This window comes from Fusarium fujikuroi, chromosome FFUJ_chr05, assembly GCF_900079805.1.
Source record: "Fusarium fujikuroi IMI 58289 draft genome, chromosome FFUJ_chr05".
Classification (NCBI taxonomy): domain Eukaryota; kingdom Fungi; phylum Ascomycota; class Sordariomycetes; order Hypocreales; family Nectriaceae; genus Fusarium; species Fusarium fujikuroi.
The window spans coordinates 143,400-161,734 of record NC_036626.1 but is presented as its reverse complement, the minus strand read 5'-3'; the positions used below and the strand labels follow the sequence as shown (position 1 = coordinate 161,734).

At 47.6% G+C, this 18,335-nt stretch overlaps 8 protein-coding genes; 3 read left to right on the top strand and 5 right to left on the bottom strand.

Annotated features, from left to right (window-relative positions):
• Window positions 1-210: 210 nt before the first annotated feature.
• Window positions 211-2,286, top strand: FFUJ_06765 (uncharacterized protein; the record flags this gene model as incomplete). XM_023576942.1 has 3 exons in its annotated part: window positions 211-1,164; window positions 1,216-1,995; window positions 2,053-2,286. 3 exons carry the CDS (start codon window positions 211-213, stop codon window positions 2,284-2,286), a joined length of 1,968 nt encoding a protein of 655 aa, XP_023430092.1.
• Window positions 2,287-3,221: 935 nt separating this feature from the next.
• Window positions 3,222-4,092, bottom strand: FFUJ_06764 (related to RTM1 protein; the record flags this gene model as incomplete). XM_023576941.1 has 2 exons in its annotated part: window positions 3,222-3,840; window positions 3,902-4,092. The coding sequence occupies 2 exons, from the start codon at window positions 4,090-4,092 to the stop codon at window positions 3,222-3,224; spliced, it is 810 nt and encodes a 269-aa protein (XP_023431407.1).
• An 854-nt stretch (window positions 4,093-4,946) lies between these two features.
• On the bottom strand, window positions 4,947-6,727 carry FFUJ_06763 (related to cytochrome p450; the record flags this gene model as incomplete). XM_023576940.1 has 4 exons in its annotated part: window positions 4,947-5,346; window positions 5,416-6,214; window positions 6,266-6,520; window positions 6,625-6,727. The coding sequence occupies 4 exons, from the start codon at window positions 6,725-6,727 to the stop codon at window positions 4,947-4,949; spliced, it is 1,557 nt and encodes a 518-aa protein (XP_023430091.1).
• Window positions 6,728-7,222: 495 nt separating this feature from the next.
• Window positions 7,223-10,205, bottom strand: FFUJ_06762 (uncharacterized protein; the record flags this gene model as incomplete). XM_023576938.1 has 5 exons in its annotated part: window positions 7,223-9,013; window positions 9,090-9,275; window positions 9,352-9,855; window positions 9,914-9,968; window positions 10,045-10,205. 5 exons carry the CDS (start codon window positions 10,203-10,205, stop codon window positions 7,223-7,225), a joined length of 2,697 nt encoding a protein of 898 aa, XP_023430090.1.
• A 2,661-nt stretch (window positions 10,206-12,866) lies between these two features.
• Window positions 12,867-13,481, top strand: FFUJ_06761 (uncharacterized protein; the record flags this gene model as incomplete). Its single annotated transcript, XM_023576937.1, has 1 exon — window positions 12,867-13,481. One exon carries the CDS (start codon window positions 12,867-12,869, stop codon window positions 13,479-13,481), a length of 615 nt encoding a protein of 204 aa, XP_023430089.1.
• A 349-nt stretch (window positions 13,482-13,830) lies between these two features.
• FFUJ_06760 (uncharacterized protein) lies at window positions 13,831-14,517 on the bottom strand (the record flags this gene model as incomplete). Its single annotated transcript, XM_023576936.1, has 1 exon — window positions 13,831-14,517. One exon carries the CDS (start codon window positions 14,515-14,517, stop codon window positions 13,831-13,833), a length of 687 nt encoding a protein of 228 aa, XP_023430088.1.
• Window positions 14,518-14,952: 435 nt separating this feature from the next.
• FFUJ_06759 (HET-6OR heterokaryon incompatibility protein (het-6OR allele)) lies at window positions 14,953-16,911 on the bottom strand (the record flags this gene model as incomplete). The annotated part of the gene is made up of 1 exon (XM_023576935.1): window positions 14,953-16,911. The coding sequence occupies one exon, from the start codon at window positions 16,909-16,911 to the stop codon at window positions 14,953-14,955; it is 1,959 nt and encodes a 652-aa protein (XP_023430087.1).
• Window positions 16,912-17,498: 587 nt separating this feature from the next.
• FFUJ_06758 (uncharacterized protein) lies at window positions 17,499-17,893 on the top strand (the record flags this gene model as incomplete). XM_023576934.1 has 2 exons in its annotated part: window positions 17,499-17,666; window positions 17,720-17,893. The coding sequence occupies 2 exons, from the start codon at window positions 17,499-17,501 to the stop codon at window positions 17,891-17,893; spliced, it is 342 nt and encodes a 113-aa protein (XP_023430086.1).
• Between the last annotated feature and the right edge of the window lie 442 nt (window positions 17,894-18,335).

The window sequence follows — 18,335 nt, the reverse complement described above, 5'->3', positions numbered from 1 at the left end:
GCAAATTGAAGCGATTATGAAAACTCACTCTGGTGGCTGTGACCGACGTTACTGGAACCTGGCCCTTTCCAATGACATTCTCATCAAGTTTCAAGACTCAGATCTTTCCCCAGAAAGGCTTTTATCCTTAATATACCCATATCGAACACATACACGGCTGTCTTGCGGATCAACAGCCGAGCTGTATGGGCGGCTAGGGCGGAGCCAATAATGGGGTCTGCGGCAAGCTGGCGGGTGCCAACAAGCATTCCGCAGGCACCAGACCATCTTAGTATCCGAATCCAAAAGCCTCTCGATGCTGCTTGGAAACTTCCAACTATAGAGTTCACACGATCAGACTCGGATAAAAGGACGAGACCGATTGACGAAAGCTCCTCGCAAAGAACGCAATTTGTGGCTTCTGATGCAGATGATGTTACGTCAGTCAGTGATTGGGGTCTTGCCGCAGCGACAAACCACTTCAACGATTCTCATTTCCACAATCTGGACTACCTCAAGCTCATTGAAAAATTAGGAGGCTGGGATGAGGTGCATCATCAACTATGGCTTCGCAACCTAGCGGGCATTCCTTTCATCATGTCAATCCAGTGGAGGATTGAAGGTAGCCTACAGCGGAATTGCACAGATGGGGAGGAGTATTTGCCAATTGATGCCTTCGAGAGTATATTTACCCCGGAGTGTATCTTACTTCTTGTACTTGACGCATTTCATGGTGTTGCCATAACTCAAGTGATCAGAATACTAGATCATATTCTCGGGAAACGAACAGGACCATCTCGGAGGCGACTTTTTGGGATTCTAACTTTTATGAACAGGAGGAAATACCTTGTCAACTTCATTCGAGCTGGTATATACGATAGCAACCTGCCGCTGAAACCTTCAACGAAAAGTCAACGATCTTTTGAATCCCAAAAGACAAACACAATCAACACATCTCTATTTAAAGGGTGGGCACGGACAGATGTTGATCTATTTTATATCTACCAGAAGATGTTCTGCATACCGTTCTTCGACTTTCAGCACAACAGTCTATGCTTCTATGCTTTGGCAGCTGATGTCAGACTACCCTGGCAGGTGCTTGAACACAAATTCACTGGCGGTAGTGGAACCGTTTACAAGCTTCAGATACACCCTGGTCACCATAACTTTAGAAGTGGATCTCAGGTAAGGTTTTGTATCCCAGGTTATCATACAGGGCTAATGCCTTGCATTAAGGACTCACATGAGATGACATTTTTTGCTCTAAAGAAGATTGATTGGATTGATAGGCAAGCCTATCGTGAAGAACTAAGAGCTCTTCAGAGGTCCCGTGCTCAAATCACACAGGACAAGCATTTGATTAGACTGTTACTTGCTTTGCAACATGGAGAGCGACTCTACCTTCTTTTTGAGTGGGCCGATGGTAATCTGCTCAATCTCTGGGAGGAGGTTCCGCACAAGGACCCATCTGGCTCGACAATTCAAAGATGGGCAGCCAACCAGTGCTTCGGGGTGGCAAATGCAGTCAGGCGTATACATGGTCTAACAACCGGGCAGATCCAGAGGAGATCATCATCAGCAAGCGATGTTACCGACAAAATAAAAGAGTGGGGACGACACGGCGATATCAAACCAAGCAACATCCTATGGTTCAAAAAATACAAAGGCGACGATAACGTCCTTGTTATATCTGACCTGGGCCTCACTAGATATCACTCTTTTCACACAAAGTCGCTTGTGCCACGTATCGACGGATATACTAGTGCCTATGCCGCTCCAGAGCTTGAACTAAACCAACCAATCTCTCAAAAGTACGATATCTGGTCGCTCGGATGCGTCTTTCTCGAGTTTTGTATTTGGTATGTCAAAGGAAATAATGCGGTGATGGAGTTTGAATCGGAGCTGGCAGACCAGCACGAATCGGATATTTCTAATTTCGCTCATGACAACTACTTCATCATCAAAACCGAAAAGGATGGAAAGAAGAGCGCTCAACTTAAACCAGCAGTTACAACAGTAAGTATCGATACCAAATGCTGTTCTCTTGAATGCTGCTGACTTAGGTGGCTTAAGTGGATCGCCGATCTAAGAGATAGTCCGCGCGGCTCGGACTTTGTTCTCAAGATGCTAGAACTGATCCAAGATAGAATGCTTGTTGTAGATGTGGACAAGCGGTGGTCTATCAGTCTTGTGTGTAGAGAGATCTCAGGCATTAGATCTTCGCTACCAAAACTCGAGCATACAGAGGACTTGCTTTTGGGAATCGGTGTAGGAGCGGAGCAGGCACTAGATAGAGTAGGGAAATGACCAACTTTAGAGTTTTTATATAATTATACCAAGTATGAGCCGCTTTCAAGGTTTGTAGACATGAGAAGATGGAAGGAATAACTAGCTCTACGGGCCCGCGCTATCAGATTTCTGAGTTTAGACTAAGCAGGCCTGCTCCCGGCCTGCTAGAGGTACTGAGCTGGTTGTAAAAGATGGAAAGCCTTTATGTTTCTACGACACCAACTACTAGCTGCGAACGATTGAATGGTCTGTTCTACCTTCTGAGGCAAAGGAATCAACTACTGAAGAAAGACAATATATTCGTCGCCAAGCTGGTGCCCGGATTGATGTGATACAAGAACCCCTATAAAATATAACAGTCTCGCCGATATTCTTTACGACTCTTGGTTAATAGAGTATTAGTCAGTAGATGCCAACTGATGCTCAACTAGATATATCGCTACTCTGTAGAGTATCTATGATTTCCGTTGCATGTAATCTCGTTGTCTAACGACTTATATATATGTGTAAGTACTGTCTTTCGAGCAAACTAAGTAACAACAGGTATACTACATTCCATTTTTATATAACAGTATTAATTTATTATAATCACTATACTTAAAATAAAAATTCAAGACTTAGTAAACTTAATATTTTATAGGATATATATATATTATTACTTCTTATAATAGTAAATAGAGCTATTTATCTTTTTTTTTTAAAAAAAAAATATTTTTAAAATTATAGTAGCTTAAGAATTAATAAAAAGATATATAATTATATAGTATATTTAATAAGTAAATACCATGCCGTAGTAAATATAACTAATTATCTATACCTTGGCGCAGTTAAATATCTATAATATATAAAGGCAATAATCTCAATGTCTATAAATAAATCTATATGCAATCTAATGGGCACGACGTCTTCAAATAATACCTTAGAGAGGAGCGCACCATCGTTCCAAGAGTTTTTCAAACCTGACCGTGAAATCGACCAGGTGAAATTGAGTAGGAGGGGTAGTTGTACTGGTCAAGGGAGTCTGTATGATTTTGAGGGGGGTGCTGAGCCATTGGATGTTCTTGTAGATAGCGATAGTGATGACGGTCGGACATGGTGAAAGGTTGCTGGACAATGGAAGGCGACAAGTGGCTCTTGTTTTGTAAAGGAATGCTTGCTAAGTCATTGCATATATGAAACGTCTGTATCGGTTCTCTAGGAGTTCTTATCGCTCGTCCCGGGTGAACAAGATCGAAAAGAGCAACGGTGACGAAGATCATCGAAGCGTCAAACACATAAATATATGTTTCAGTTGACTGCAATGCGCCGTTCGATCCGGTGATGTACTCAACCAAACGGAAAAGAGATCGGATCATGATCAGACCACTATCAACGTAGAGAACGAGGACAAATTGTTTCCAGGGGGAGATTGAAGAAAGACTTTTGCTGGTCGGATTGGCCGTAATTTGGCGATGGAAGATATGAAGAATGGTGATGAAGAATGCGAAGAAGTAGATTTGGACAGCAAGGCCAACGATGATGATGTTCTGTCCCATCTTCTGGTCACCCTTGAATTTGGCCTTGGCCAGCATACTTCCTTCTGTAGTTATCAGAGGTTAGTATCGCGGCTAACGCCAAAGGATACAGTTCAAACTTATCCGCAGACTGTGCCAGAAAGGAAATAACATCACCAATAACAAAGGTCTTTGTCAAAAATTCAATCAGGACCAGTGAGTAAGAGTCGGCCTCGAGGGATTTGATGAGTCTTCCAAGTGACATATAGATAGAAGCTGCCAACATGGTCGGACTGAGGAGTAGAAGTAGACTTTGGAGGACATAAGGCATAATAGCCCAGTCAGGAGTCTGCTTTGCAGATATTGCACGCCCAGCATAACCAATTGCCACAAATGTTGCGGATTGATGAGTGCGTACTCGGGGGCAAGCAGTGCCAGCTCACTTACAAATCCATCCAATAAGGAATGGAACAAGATAGAAAGTTATGTACCGAATGAGTTGAAAGAGGTGGCAGAGTGTTAAAGCACTAGAAAGAGCCAGGAAGATAATTGCGGCGATGAAAGATGGATCGTAGTGATAGAGCTTGAATTCCGACATGGTAGGGGCGTTGGCTACGAAACGACTGAGCTTTGGTGTAAGGAAAACAGAGACCAAAAGCGAGGGGGAAACTTTTTCTTGCTTAGACAACAACACAAACGAGCGTCTGGAACATGGATCTCAAAGTTACTGTACCAAAGAGGTCTCCAGAGGTACCAGAAGTATTTATATAGGCGCAACAACTGTTCTTAACTCATCAAGACAATAATGACCGGCCTATGCTGATTGACCCACCCGTATTATTTACGAGCGGGGCATGCGTTAGTGCGGTATGTAGGACTGGATTAAAAATAGGATCTCTAGTCTATTTTTACTAAGAACCTCATAAGGGCAAAGAGGCAGTGTATATATATATATACCTAACTGTACAGCTAAAGGCTACTTGTCACCTATGAACGACTCTTCACGACCAATATATATTTCTCGCTCTATCAACAGGCTATTAGCCTATATTCACCGTACTCGCATTGACCCATCCTTCACTGTAGGCGATGGAGAGTTGCAGATCTACACAAGTGGTCTCGATCAATGTCCCAAACGCTTGCATACCTCGTTGCTTTGACATACCCCAATATACTTGACTGCCTTTACGCTGGCCGTTTAGACCTTGCTTCCTTCAGATATTCTTTAATGACCGTATGTCTCGCCTGTGAACGTGGAACCACGTCAAAGTCAAAGTGTTCCGGTTGGGTGTTGAACCCTATGGCGTAGTCATAAAGCGGCACCGGCAGCTCCGCTCCGTTCGCGTCCCTCTTCTTCACAACGCTGCCAGCCCAGGCGACCCGAGCCGTCAAGATGTGAAGAGACCGCTCGGCGATGTTCTGTCCTGGACAGATCCGCCGCCCGAATCCAAAACAGCTATAGTTCTGCAGGTTGGGGAACTTGGACAGCGGTTCTTTGTAAGTGGTTGGGAACTTTGGGTCCAGCCATCTGTCCGGTCTGAAGTTGTCAGGGTCAGGGTACAGTGCCGGGTCTCGGTGGATAGCCCTGGAACACGACGAAATTAGCACTTTTGCTTGGCTCAAGTAGAAGAGCTGGGTCGAAGAATAGACTTACCATTGGTTGGGATGGAATATAGTCCCCTTTTTGAAGGAAAACCCCTCGTACTCGTCGTCCTTGGTCAGCTGGTGAGGAAACCCACCTGCTGTGACAGGGCGCCACCGCAGCACCTCCTTGATAACGGCACGCACCGTCGGGAGCTTCGGTATATCCTCAAACTCGGGCATGCGGTCACCCACCTGTTCATCAAGCTCATCTTGCATCTTTCTCTGCCACTCTGGGAAGTGGCACATGGCGAGACAGTACGACATCATAGCCGCAGCCGTGGTGCCGCTCCCAGCCTCGAACAAGGTGCCGATCACGTAGGCCCCCTCGTCATCCGAAAGCTGATAGCCGGCCTTGTTCTCGAGGAATGTACGTGTGAAACACTGGGTGTCAGAGCCCTTCTTCAATGCGCGGCCCACATCATACTGAAGCTCTCTAAAGAGGCTCAGTTCCTCCTCATGTAGCCTTCGCCCCTCCCTCTTGAAGGGGGCTACCGCTTCTGGCAAGCTGTTCAGGAATGGCATCGAGTCAACCAAGTAGGCTCCAGGTGATGCGACTCGCTCCAGATTATGGACAACTTGGATAATTCGCTTGACAGCGGGCTCGTCGCCCGTTTCTATCCACTTGCCGAATCCAATTCTGAAAACAACCCCCGAGGCGTACAGCTCGAACCACTTGTCGTAGTTGGCAGGTGTCTCGAGCAGCGATACGAGCAGCTTCTTGGACTCATAGTCCTGGACGGCTTGGTAGGAGTCAGCTGCGGCTGGCATGGTCAACTGATGCATCAGCTTGCGGCCTCGACGCCATAGATCTGCACGACGTTAGCCACAGACCTTTCTTCTTATAAATTGTTAAACCTCACCATTATATGGGAGAAGCAATGGCCTCATCTCGCGCGAGACAATTCCAGATGCCATGGGGAGAAACTCGCGTGAGGAATAGTAACTGCCTCGTTCGCGCAGGAGATCGTTGGCAATCTTCTCGGTCGACAAGACGACATGCTGCCGTCCAGCGAGATTGAGGCGGAAGATCGGGCCGTACGTGTCGGCCCAGTCTTTGAACTTGAGCCAAGAGTGGTATTGGGGGATCTCAAAGAGGTTTCCGACCAACGGCTTACCTAGCGCATCATGGTTACCTTAGTCAAACGTCGCTAGCGGAAATACAGGGCTGAGTGCAGTGCAAGGGAGAGTGTTAGGAGATATCGTTGTGCACTTGGCATACCTGGTGGGCCAGGCAAAGGCTTCCCGCTGCCTTTGGTGTTGGACGATGGACCCAATACCAGCCAAGCAATGGCTATAATGGCTGCTATCCATACAAAAAGCATTGTCTCTCTCCTTCTATCGTATCGAGAAATGCTGTCGGGCGGATAATGACAGATGGCAAGGATCAGTCGATGTCGTCAGCAGAGGCTCAAGACGTCCAGACAATAGACAAGCAGATATTATAAATAACTACAGAGTCCAAGTCACTTAAAAGTAATCAGGAAGCCGATGAGAAAAACCCCTCTTATGACTTATTAACCGACCCAGCTGCCGATATAAGTGCATCTACGACCTGAACGTGCGGGGGAACTTGACTTGGCCAACGTCAACCCCATTCAATACCCCGGGAAAAGCGGCATCATTCGTTAGTGGTCAGCATTTAAATACAAGTGGGCACGGTATTCAAGTACCATGGCAAAAGCAAACCACAATTGTCATACCAGGCCAATCGCACGGCGATAGCATTGACTGTTATGGGCAACAGCCCAGAAATAGGCACGTATTTAGTGAAAGGTTGCAAATAAGTTTGTACATTAGGTTTGAGAGTGCAAGCCCTGCTATGTAACAGAGTGACTAGACTCTTGAATTAGAGTATCTATAAACGAGGCCATCGTCGTGATGTTGTTATCCGCGTGGCCAAAACTATGCAGCCAGCGAGACTCAACTGAAACCTCTGTGGTTCCCCTCCCCGATGGCTGTAGTTCGATGCTCTGTATAACTGGCATTTCATTCTTCTTGTTATGTCGCTGATGTGCTTTCGGCGGCTCAGTTACCGTGTCCTGACTCCACGATAGTTCCAGGTCACTTCTGGACTCAGACTTCTTCTGTTCGACTTGAACGGTGACCTCTTGGAATACAACGATACCACCGTTTAGGAATGATTGTTGATGTGACGTATAGTGGCGCTCAGGAGGGTAGACGTCCACTGTGTCTGTTGATGGGAGGCGCTCGTTGTGAGCTTCGCTGCTCTCAGCGGGACATAGGTTTATCGTTGAGGATGAGCGTGTAGAGTCTTTTGATGAAGCTCTTAACCTCATTATTGGAACACGGGGTTTCTTCCCCTTTGAGTTGACTGATCCTTCTGAACGTTTCAGTCGACGCAGGGTCGATAGAGGTCCAGAAGTGAGCTCGTTATTAGCCCGACTTGCGGGCATTGTTGATGGATCAAAGTCCTGGTGAAGAACCCGCACAAACTCCTGTCGAGACTGTTCCAAGACTTGTCGCATACCGAAGAAGTTAAGAGGGACCCATTGACAGTTGGGACCAGATGAAATGACGGGGTGAGAGATCTTGAGTCTCAATGCCATAATCACCGTCTCTTCTGCGTCGCCTCCGTCTATCCCATAGGGAAGTCGTAGTATGGTAGGGCTGAGCACAGCGTCATGAAATAGAGGTTCCTGGACCCATTCGTGTAGTGAGTGAATGGCATTGGATAGATAATGAGCAAACAATTCTTCATCCGGAGATCTCAAAGACGCCCCCGAGGTCCTCAATCTTTGAATGACCTCAGGTACCCGAAACCCACTCAAGCCTTGTACCATTCTGACTTGCGTCTCGTCGATAGTGCTTAGTGGAAGAGGTACTAATGGAAGTAAATCGCGAGCATCCTTTTGTACCAGGACGTGATGATTATTAAGCCCCCGATCCTGAAGCGAGAAAAGGCCAAGGTGAACTCCGGGCTTGATACGACCTTGCTGGGATATAAAGGCCTTCATGTCGCGTAGCTTGAGTTCGAACTCGCTCGACGGGATCTGCATCTGCAAATGGTTCCTCGCATCGTTGCATACTTGAACAGGGTCGACAAATCGATATCCAGCGGTCTCGAGTCTCTTTACTTCGTCATCTGATGTGAGGCGACGGACTAAAAACATGAGTGCTCCTCGTTCGTCAATCTCGTTCTCAAGCTCAATCCCAACCCCCTTCTCGAGGTGGCTTTCTCCTGTCGTCGTCGATCCCTTGCGTAGTATCTCGCTCGTGTCGGAGGTTTGATTGTCGCGATGCTTTTCCAGTGCTTGTAGGTAAGCAGGGTTTGCCACTGATCGCTTGGGAATGATCTCATCCCATAGAATACCCATCGTTGTGATGGATTCGTCGAGACGATCGCTGAGCTTGGAGGCGGCGACGCAGAACAACTCTCTGAAGATGACTGAGTATCCATCGATGAGCTCTCCGTCGGCATTGATGAGTTGAATCCCCTTTGTCGGATCTTTATGCTGACTTTTGTGCGGTAGCTGTCGTAGATGTTGCTTCATGCCGTTTATTAATCCCGAGATTCCAGTCCAGTTTCGCGAGGCCTGGAACATCCAGAGGAACTGTGGATGGGCAGTGTTGAACTTGTCGTCGGCGTTCTATAAAAGCAAGATTTAGGTGTTAGTAGCTGGTAGACCTAAAGTATGAAATCTCGAAAGGGCATAATCATCTCACCTCTCCAATGAAGAAATCGGTGACAACAGTGTTTGGGAAGACTCCGTTGCTGTCGACGAGAAGACATCCGTCTTTATTGAAGACAACAGCTGCTAGCTCAATCTGTTGAGCACGAAGGGCTGCATCTCTTAGAGTGCGGGCTCGGAGGATAGCTGATCCAGCAATGATGATACAGGCACTGAAAGACTATCAGAGGTCAGTAAGGCGGGCTGGACGTATGGCATCTGGTGCTGCGCCGATGAACGATGCGCCTGAGACCTACTAAACAAATAACTGCAATCGCGGTCGCAGTGCGAGATCCTCGTTCCAATTTCTTTAGATGAAGCAGCCTGTACTGAGTGCCCACAGAGGCACACCAATGCATACTGGATACCGCCCCAGCAAGGATGATAGCAGAAATAGTCCGCTTCCACCAACTACTCGCTGAGAGCGACTGGAAGATGAAGAACATGGCCAAGGCAACGGTACTCGCAGCGACGGCAATGATAGCAGCACCCACGATATACGCAGGCTCGTAGATACACTGGTAGTTTTTGATGGAAGCGTTGGCCAAGTAGTGCATACCGCAGATGGCGCAGCCGCAAAGGATACCAGCTGTTATTACTCTCCACCAGGCGATTCGATTCGAGATGCCTATCGCGTAGAATGCGCCGAGGAGGACAAAAACAGGCATGCAGAAGGAGAGTACTGTCATGCCACTGGAGTATACAATCTGCATCTCTGCCTCGCCTTCAGCAAGAGTGAGTGCGATGTTGCCGATAAAGTGCTGCAACCACAAGCGATGTTGATTAACAGTGTACGCAGCGAGGTAAGCTGAAACTTACCATGCACCAAATGGCTATACCGCCCATGGTGATTGCGGATGAACATAATATCAGACTAATGCATCTGTATTAGCAAACCATCTTGGCAGTGTCTTTTTCTTGGCGAAAGGTATCAATCGTAGGTAGCATACTGATTCGAGATTCCGTTGAACCATGATCGCCGATTGATCAATTCGAGCGTCGAAGCCGCCCCCACCAAGCTGATGAGGTAGCTGAGGGCGAGGTAGCCCGCATTGTACGCCTTTGGGACAATATGGCCCTGATACTGCTCAAGAAGGGCCTCGACAGTCATTTTTCGCTTATCGCAACAGCGTAACAAAAAAATGGAAAGGAGATCAAAAGTCAAGAAGAATGGATACATGGCAGACTTAACGGACGGGGCCAGGGGATACAGATCGACAGATCTTAATACTCGAAGCGTCGAGGCACAAGGGGGGTCGCATCGGGCGTTTCATAAACGGAGGCGTTAGTCCTCCTAGAGATTTTAAACTTTGAGAGAGTCATGGGCTTGCAGGTGGCATGAAAGCATAAATCCGATAGGGGGGGATGAGGCCCATACATTCTGCAGAGGCGACCAACGCTTGAGGGGAGGGCTTGAAACCCGGCACTTGGGCGTTTGCTTCCTATTGCTTAGTGCATTAGTCAGGTATGGGGTAGTGCTGACCGGGGACAAGGGTCTACTCGGGGTACTCGTCCCGTCTGCAGGATTCAAAAGCGAAGAAAAGTTGCTTTGTCCATCCCACTCTGTGATATAATTTCAACCCTTGCTCAAACCGTAAACGCACAGACAGGCGCTGGAAAAAGCAACAGCGGGATGTTAGCCTCACTTAGTGGCTAGCGCTGACCTAGGTCCGGGAGCAGGCGCACTAAAAGATAGTGTATCTAAGCTGGCTTATCTCTGCGATGAAGGTTATGCAGAATGCGAGGGGAAGCGCCTTGATAAAACGCGTCGAGTTTGAACAATTGGAGAAGCAGCCTCTGTAACACTGGGTAACACAAAATCAGGGCATCCAGATCTTCATGCATGCCGTCAGTTCCGTCCAGGCCTTTGGGACAGCCTAGCGCGGCAGAAGAGATGATGCACCTATATCACATCCAGGGGTCTCGGCCTATAGACCGGGTCGAGAACGGCTTTAGGAAAACTCGGATTTAGGAGCCGGGTTTGTGATAACAGTACAAACTCTATCTCTCATGGCGTAGAGTAGACTCGCTTGCAAAGCTACTACTCTGTGGCTACTGTCAGGAGACGAACGGATTGGTATAGGTAGGGCTTAGGTTTGTAGATCTAGCGGCCGCCATGTAAAAAACCATTTCTGCCGCATCCAGAACACACAGACCCTTGGCCTAAACAACCACAACAAGCCCCAGGCGAAACTATCGATTTAGTGCACTCGGGGAACAGGCGGGGATCAGCCCGGGGGCATTCCAGCGCGCCCAGAGCTTTGAGTTGAGGCGGCGCACTAAAACGGCCACTGGTCGGATGAATTGTGTCACGCTGCAGAGTGATTAATGCGATCCTGATTCATGGGTGCCCAGCTTTGTAATACATAGAACTCTGTCTGGATTGAGAGTATTTTTTCCAGAATGTTGCGATTGGTTTGTTTAATAATGCATTGTTGTTTGCCAGTCTAATGAAGATCGTAGGCTCGAGCAATGCCTTATTATAGCTATGTACTCTACTATACTAGTTGCTGGGAGATCTTATCCATTTATTTCTTGTGCCCATTGGAGATCTCTTATCTAATTGCTCAGTCAAGGGACTTCCAATTCGTACCATGTTTGTTGCCCTGCGAAATGCCATGCCGCTCTCATGCACAAATGCCGCCAATTTTCTCCAATACTGAACTCAACCTGCCGCGGCCACTGTCATTTGGACTACGCTCTATCTTATGTTTATGTGAAGATATATCAGAATTTTATAACCGTCTTAGAAGCTCAAGAGGCATATTTGCTGTAAGGTTAGTGCCTCTTGTTACTGCTTTGCCGTGTACGCGATGCTCAAGGCTATTGCATACTTCTCCCTCGCAACCAGACTCCAGCGCGCCTCAGGCGCATCATACCTACGAGGCGCTCTTTAACATCCTACTAAATGCAATCGCATCGGCTAATGGCCATGATAGATGAGCGAAAATAATGCTAGACCTCGAAAACAGACTTAATGTCTTTGTTCTTACGTGGGAGGATATTCAGCCGATTCCGTATCGGGTTCTCGACATCAAAAAAATATATGCTTATTTCAACGCAGGATACAATTAATCTTGCGGCTTGAGTTTCTCATTCTAAGCTTCTTCTTTTTCTGGATGACGATCATTGCGCGATAGGATATATCCACGAATGGCTTCAACATGATCCACGTTGGCCAAAGGGGAATCCATGAATTAAGAATTTTGTTGCGTCCTTTAGCTATAGGGTAATTTGGCCAAGCAGTCGTTGAGGCCTATAAATAGCGCGAGGCTTTGCATTGTGGCTGGTGCATCGGCAGGCAATTAGATTGAAGATCAGGCAGACGTTGCATATTTATCGTTAAAGAGCCAATAGACGTGCTTAGAAATTGTTAATGCATAGTGATTGTGGGTGCAATTATGCGCTTAGTCACCTATCGTCCAATCCCAATTGGTCAAGCTCAGCGCTGCATAAACTCGTTGTGCATCGTAGTGCTTACGCTGCTGCCTCGAAGGATTCCATCGGTGACAGAATCACTGCCTAGATGATGCCGATCGATCAATTTGCCTCCTGTTTGAGAACTCCGAGAGGATATGGTGGAAGCTGACACGCATGCCTTGGCCATTCATCCTCCGAGATGATACATATCATCAAGGCAGTGCATCTTGAGGTCGTCTAGGACTTGGGGTATAAAGTATTCGATTATCCCACTAATGCTGATAATGATATATCTCATCGCAACACATTACAATTATACCTCTGAATACACACTAGTAAAACACAGCGCAATATGACAGCCATCAACTCAGCGGCAGTATTCCATCCCACCAGGGACTTCCTCCTCTTCTCAGCCGCCGTTGGTCTCCCCCTCAACTTCGTCCGCTTCTGCATCATGGTCCGACCCGTCGCCTTCTTCACCTTCATCCTGCTCATCTTCTCCGCCATCTTCGGCTTCACCATGAAACGCCTCCATCGTCAAGGCGCGCACCTCAAAGCGACCTTCGCCACGCCAATCACCGACCCTTTAAACTGTCTCATCGCCGATATATTGATGGGCATCCTCTCGCTCTTGACGCTCAGCTTCACGTGGACGCACAACAGGTGGCAGGATACTGGGGAGACTTTCCTGGTGGCTTACTCCTCGACTCCGTTGATGTTTAATATGTTTCTTCATTTTTACCTTGCGCTGCTTGTGTTGTTCAGGACAAGTCAGATGAAGGATATCGTGAAGGAGCTCGTGGGGGACTTTGTGTCGAGCTCACCTCAGCCTTGCCCGCATTGTCATGGCCGACCGGAATATCACGATGAGCATGATGAAGAGCAGGCTTTGGTCACTCCTCCTGCTGGAGAGCATGAGGATGCACATGAGAGCGGGGCTGGTCCTGCGACCGTCTGGAGCCGATAAACACAGCTCCACTGGCACCGGCAATTCCTTGGAACGGTTACTCTCTACTACATCAAGCTTTCATCTTGCTTGGACAATCTTTTACTTACTAGCTGGCGGGGATGGTATGGAGAGGATCAGTGGTATCATGACTTTTATGTAGCCAGCCAACACCAAGACCCATTAGTCTATTCAATCGTTGTCCCTCTCACGCCTGAATGGAACTGAAACTATTCAAGTATGGAGTTTCGTCTCTCTGGTAATTCCGTCCAGGACTTACTCGCTCTGATATACATGTCTAAGCCGTGAGAGAAAAAACGCCTCAAGTCGTAACATAATCAAGATCACATATGCCATTCTTGGTCATCAACTAAATTGCAGGCAGTTGCGCGGCGGTCGTTACCCATCCATAGATCGACCAATTCTTCTCCTCATTCCTCCATTCCTTAACCCACGTATATCCAGCCTTCTCCAACACACGCTTACTTGCCCCATTCTCCTTGATAGTCTCCGCAGCACACCTTTCCGTAATAGTACCATTCACACTGGCTACTATCTCCTCATCACTTAATGTAGTCCTATCCACAGCGATAGAATACTCCGCCCGCGGTAGCTCCCACCAAATCTTCATAAACGCGACAAGAAACTCGGTAGCGTAGCCCTTCCCCCAAGCTTCTTTGCGGAACGCGTATCCAATAGCCGGCCAGCCAAGCTCACACTCTCGTCTGTATGTGCCACCAGCTCCAATGACTTCGCCTGTTTCAATGAGACTGATGACGTAGTACAAGTTGGTCTCGTCGTGCGGTGGGAGTCTTTGTGCAGCCCATTTCTCGGTTTCCTCAAGATACTTGTCCGGGGCGCCTTGTGCTGTCCACATCATGACCTCTTTCTGGGCGCGCATGGGGAAAAGGTCTTTTGCAGCATCTTGGTAGAATGGCCTGAGAATAAGACGCTTTGTTCTTACAGTCGAGCGATCATCCAGTGGCGGGTATGGTAACTTCGTCAGAGTGGTTTTGATCTGTATGAAGTCTGGGTTCGCTGGTTGATTTACTGTCATCTTGACAAGACTTGGTGATTGAAGTACACCACGCAATGCCGGGAGCTTGAATAAGAGTGACCGGGTTGAGGCAAGACTAAAGATGATCAGAGAGCAAAGCCTCAAGGGAGATGCCGTACCTGTGTCGCTTTTATGCTTCAGGGCATCAGAAAGTCACAGTCAAGTAGCCATCGTCTTTACTGGCTGTTTTCTTTACTGATCTTGACTCATTCCCTATATCGCGCAGCAAGACTCTGAGTCAGCCGACATCGGCGCCGTGGCCAAGGGTCTAGCTAGACCAAAGGAAGCAGGTTAGACAGCCACTAACGTCTCGTGATCCACTTCAGAATTAAGACAAGAAGTGATATATTCACGCGAGAGTCTTAATAACTAGCAGATGAAAGGGACATTGAACGTTTGGCTGAAGAAATAAAGGGTGAGCAGAATGATACTCAATCAATTGAGCCAGAAAATCTGTTTCTTCTTTCCCGTCACTTCACCGTCCATTATACCATCGCAGTATGCCTCGCCGACATACAGGAACTCATCACGCCCGCTCGACCCTTCCAAAGGCCGCAGTACAAAAGGAATTCGTCCTCCGCAAAAGACAACAACGACATCACCAGACCTGCTCTCCATTGGTCCCATACCCAAATATCCCACTTTTGTGAGAAATGGCCGCTTGCCCTGCATCTTCCTCATACTCTCACGATAGTTATGCTTCGTATCTGCGCCACGATGTTCCTCCTCCCACTGCAGGAGTTTCTCTGAAACGTCTTCTCCTGTAGCTGCGAGTCTAGTCATATCGCCAAAAAGCTTGAGTTCTTGTAGGAACTGCTCATGGAACTTTGCTACATCCGGTTTTGCTCTTTGCTGATCCCCTTCCCATGTCCAGTAGATGTCTCCAATAGGCACACGCCATAGCGCCTCTTCCTTTTGAAGTTGGGTTAATTCGCTGTCAGATTTACACATGGATTTCTGCCATAACTCGTCTATCTGGGCCATATAGCCAAGATATCTCTCGTAGTCCCAGCTCATGTCCGTCCAGCCATCACCTTCGGCAACTTCCTCGATCACATCAACAGTATAGCCTCGAAGTCCTAGAATATCCGAGTTGTCACTGGGGTCTTGTACAACCTCAACAACACTATCGTGACCGGACGCAGCAAAAAGATGTTTGTCCATACGCTCGTTGATGGTATAGAACGAGCGGCTTAGGTTGGATCGCCAGTCGGGAACCCACGACGGTAAATGAAGCTCATCAAGTTTCGGAAACTGAGAGTAGCACAGAAGATCCACACGACCACTCTTTTCGATCAACGTGCGCGCCGTCTGCGTCAAGATGCGTTCAGTGCTTTCCTCATAGTTTGGCTGGATTCCAAGTTTCTCAGCGTCGGCAGCGAGGCCAAGCAGGGCAAAGATGCGGTCACAATGTACAGTCGCATTCGTCTCAAGCTCAACGAACAGCCTCCGCAGCAACGTGTACAGCTCGTCGTCTTTATGCTTCTGATGGCGTGAACGACACCCAAACAGCCGTGCTGTTGGTTCAGAAGATACCTCGGACAGTCGCTCCAAAGGCATCTCTCGCGGTTGAAGATGCTCATAGTCGCCCTGCGGCATGTTACCTATCGCGGTTTGAAGCAGCAGGACCGCAAATTTGACAAAGTCCACGGGGATAGTCCTGGATCCGCATACGAAGATGGTATCAGGGCATAAGCAAAACTCCTGGATAATCCAGACTCGTGAAAAGTAAGGTCGCTCAAACCATCTCTTCAACGTCATTTGCTTTAACAAAGGAGTAAAGGCCTCTACAGTACTGGCTAACAAGCTTTGGAAGCTCACAGCAGTCTCATCAGAAGGGTCCTTGTTTCTTCCCAATGCTGATATGAGGTAATAGCTCTGTGGGTTCATGTAGTTCTCCAGTCCAAACTCCCGAGCCCTTTGCCCAATGTGTTGCCATGCTTCCATAAGCTCGTCTGAGCCATCTTGAGCTGGACCAAGCCATACTAGCACTTGTGCTGCAGATGAGTAGACCCTGCCCATCATCGCGACCTGCTGGCCTTTTTCTTTATTATCTGCCTGGTTGATACAGATCTGATCGATCCATAGCGTTATCACCTCGTCTGGCTTGCGGAAATGTCGTAGTGCCGTCTCCAGCGACTCCGTGATGGGTATGGAATGCTTTTCATCATCATTCAAATTCGCTATGTGAATCGATTGAGTTTTATCGCCTAAGCCCCAAACATACGAGAGAGCTATGTAGGGTGATGGGCTTTCAATGGAGGTTGCGTATAGACGACCGGTCAGACGGCTGTCAACCAAGCCCTGAGAGGGGTAGAGATCTAGCAGCCTGATCTCGGTTGATGCCGTCCGCAGTTCCACTGAGTCATAATCGAAGGCTTGGAATTGGCTCATGGCGAGATTGGATTGAGTTTGAGAGATCCTCAAGGTCAGCACAGATGTTGAGGCGGGGTACTGACCTCACAGTTCAGCACACACGTCAATAGCGCCAACGCCACGCTGGCAAGCTTGAGACAGAGAGAGTTGCCGTCCACCACTTCGCAGCCAATCGATCAAGTTTCACCTCTCGTAAATTGCCGGCTCATTACCATTCTCCTGCCAGCATCATTTTGTTGAGGTATTGCGGTTCTTCGTGGATAGGTTTGATAGGATAGTAGTATAGCGCTAAATCTTGAAAGGGCCTGCGATCGGCGGTGAGATTGCAGCTGAAGCTGAGACATACATCAGCTAGCTTACAAAGTCGCAACTATCCTGTTGATCTGATAATCTAAGGGGAATTAATCGTCATTTCTACCAAAAATGAGTCTAGTTGATTAAATTGGCTGCAGGATTGCCATCTTGACATACGTCAGCGAAAGACACGGCACATTCACAATTTGCCTATAAAACCCCACTCCTGGCTCCTCATTCTCTACCCCATCTCCTACCCATCACCTCGTATTTCAAGACCTTCATCACACAGTCTCATCACATCTATCACAATGTCCGACCCAGCCAGTCAACTTCGCATACAAGACAGCAAGGAGAAGCTCCAGCAGGCGTACAGCCACGCAGTCAGCGCCAAACAAAGTGCCGAATCCGACTTTAAGCAAGACCAAGATGCTGGCCTCGCCGGTGATCAGAACTTCAACACTTGGACTGTTCAAAATGTAAGTCTCTACAAGTCTTCTTCAAACGGGATATGTGCCTGACCAGACGATAGGCGCCTGCTTACCACGCGGCACTTAATAATTACCAAGCTTCGAAGGCTGCGTACGATGCGGCACTTCAACATGGTGACAATGAGGCGTTCGTTGCCTGGAATCAGAAGTACAGAGAGGCAGTGTTGGGAGACAACCCTGCAAGGCCCGATTACGACGTTCTTGTTGAGCCTTGATTCATAGGATATATACATCAATGTCATTTACTGATAGTAAATAACTCGCTTATCTGTCCGGCCATAGCATGGAAAATAGCCAAGTGAAATTGCTGCTGAGTGCTTGAATACAACTTGGATATAAAGATGAACAATCATCATCCTAGTGGTCAGTGAAAGAATAATGAGTCCTCTTCACATTTATAAATATCAACCTTTATCCAGCAACCAGTCAAGTAACAAAATATCCGTGTCATACCAACCATGTTTCCGGATCTTTCGGCTAGTTGCAAGTTGGTCGACACTTGCCTTCATCTTGCTTAGCGTTTCTGTCTCAAAGCAGGGCAAATTGGCTGCTATCACACTTCCGCAGTATACCAAAGATTCTGGCAAGCCAGTATAACTGCCGTTTCTTAGTCATCCATCAGCCAGCAAATCTCCTAGATATCGACCTCCTTAAATA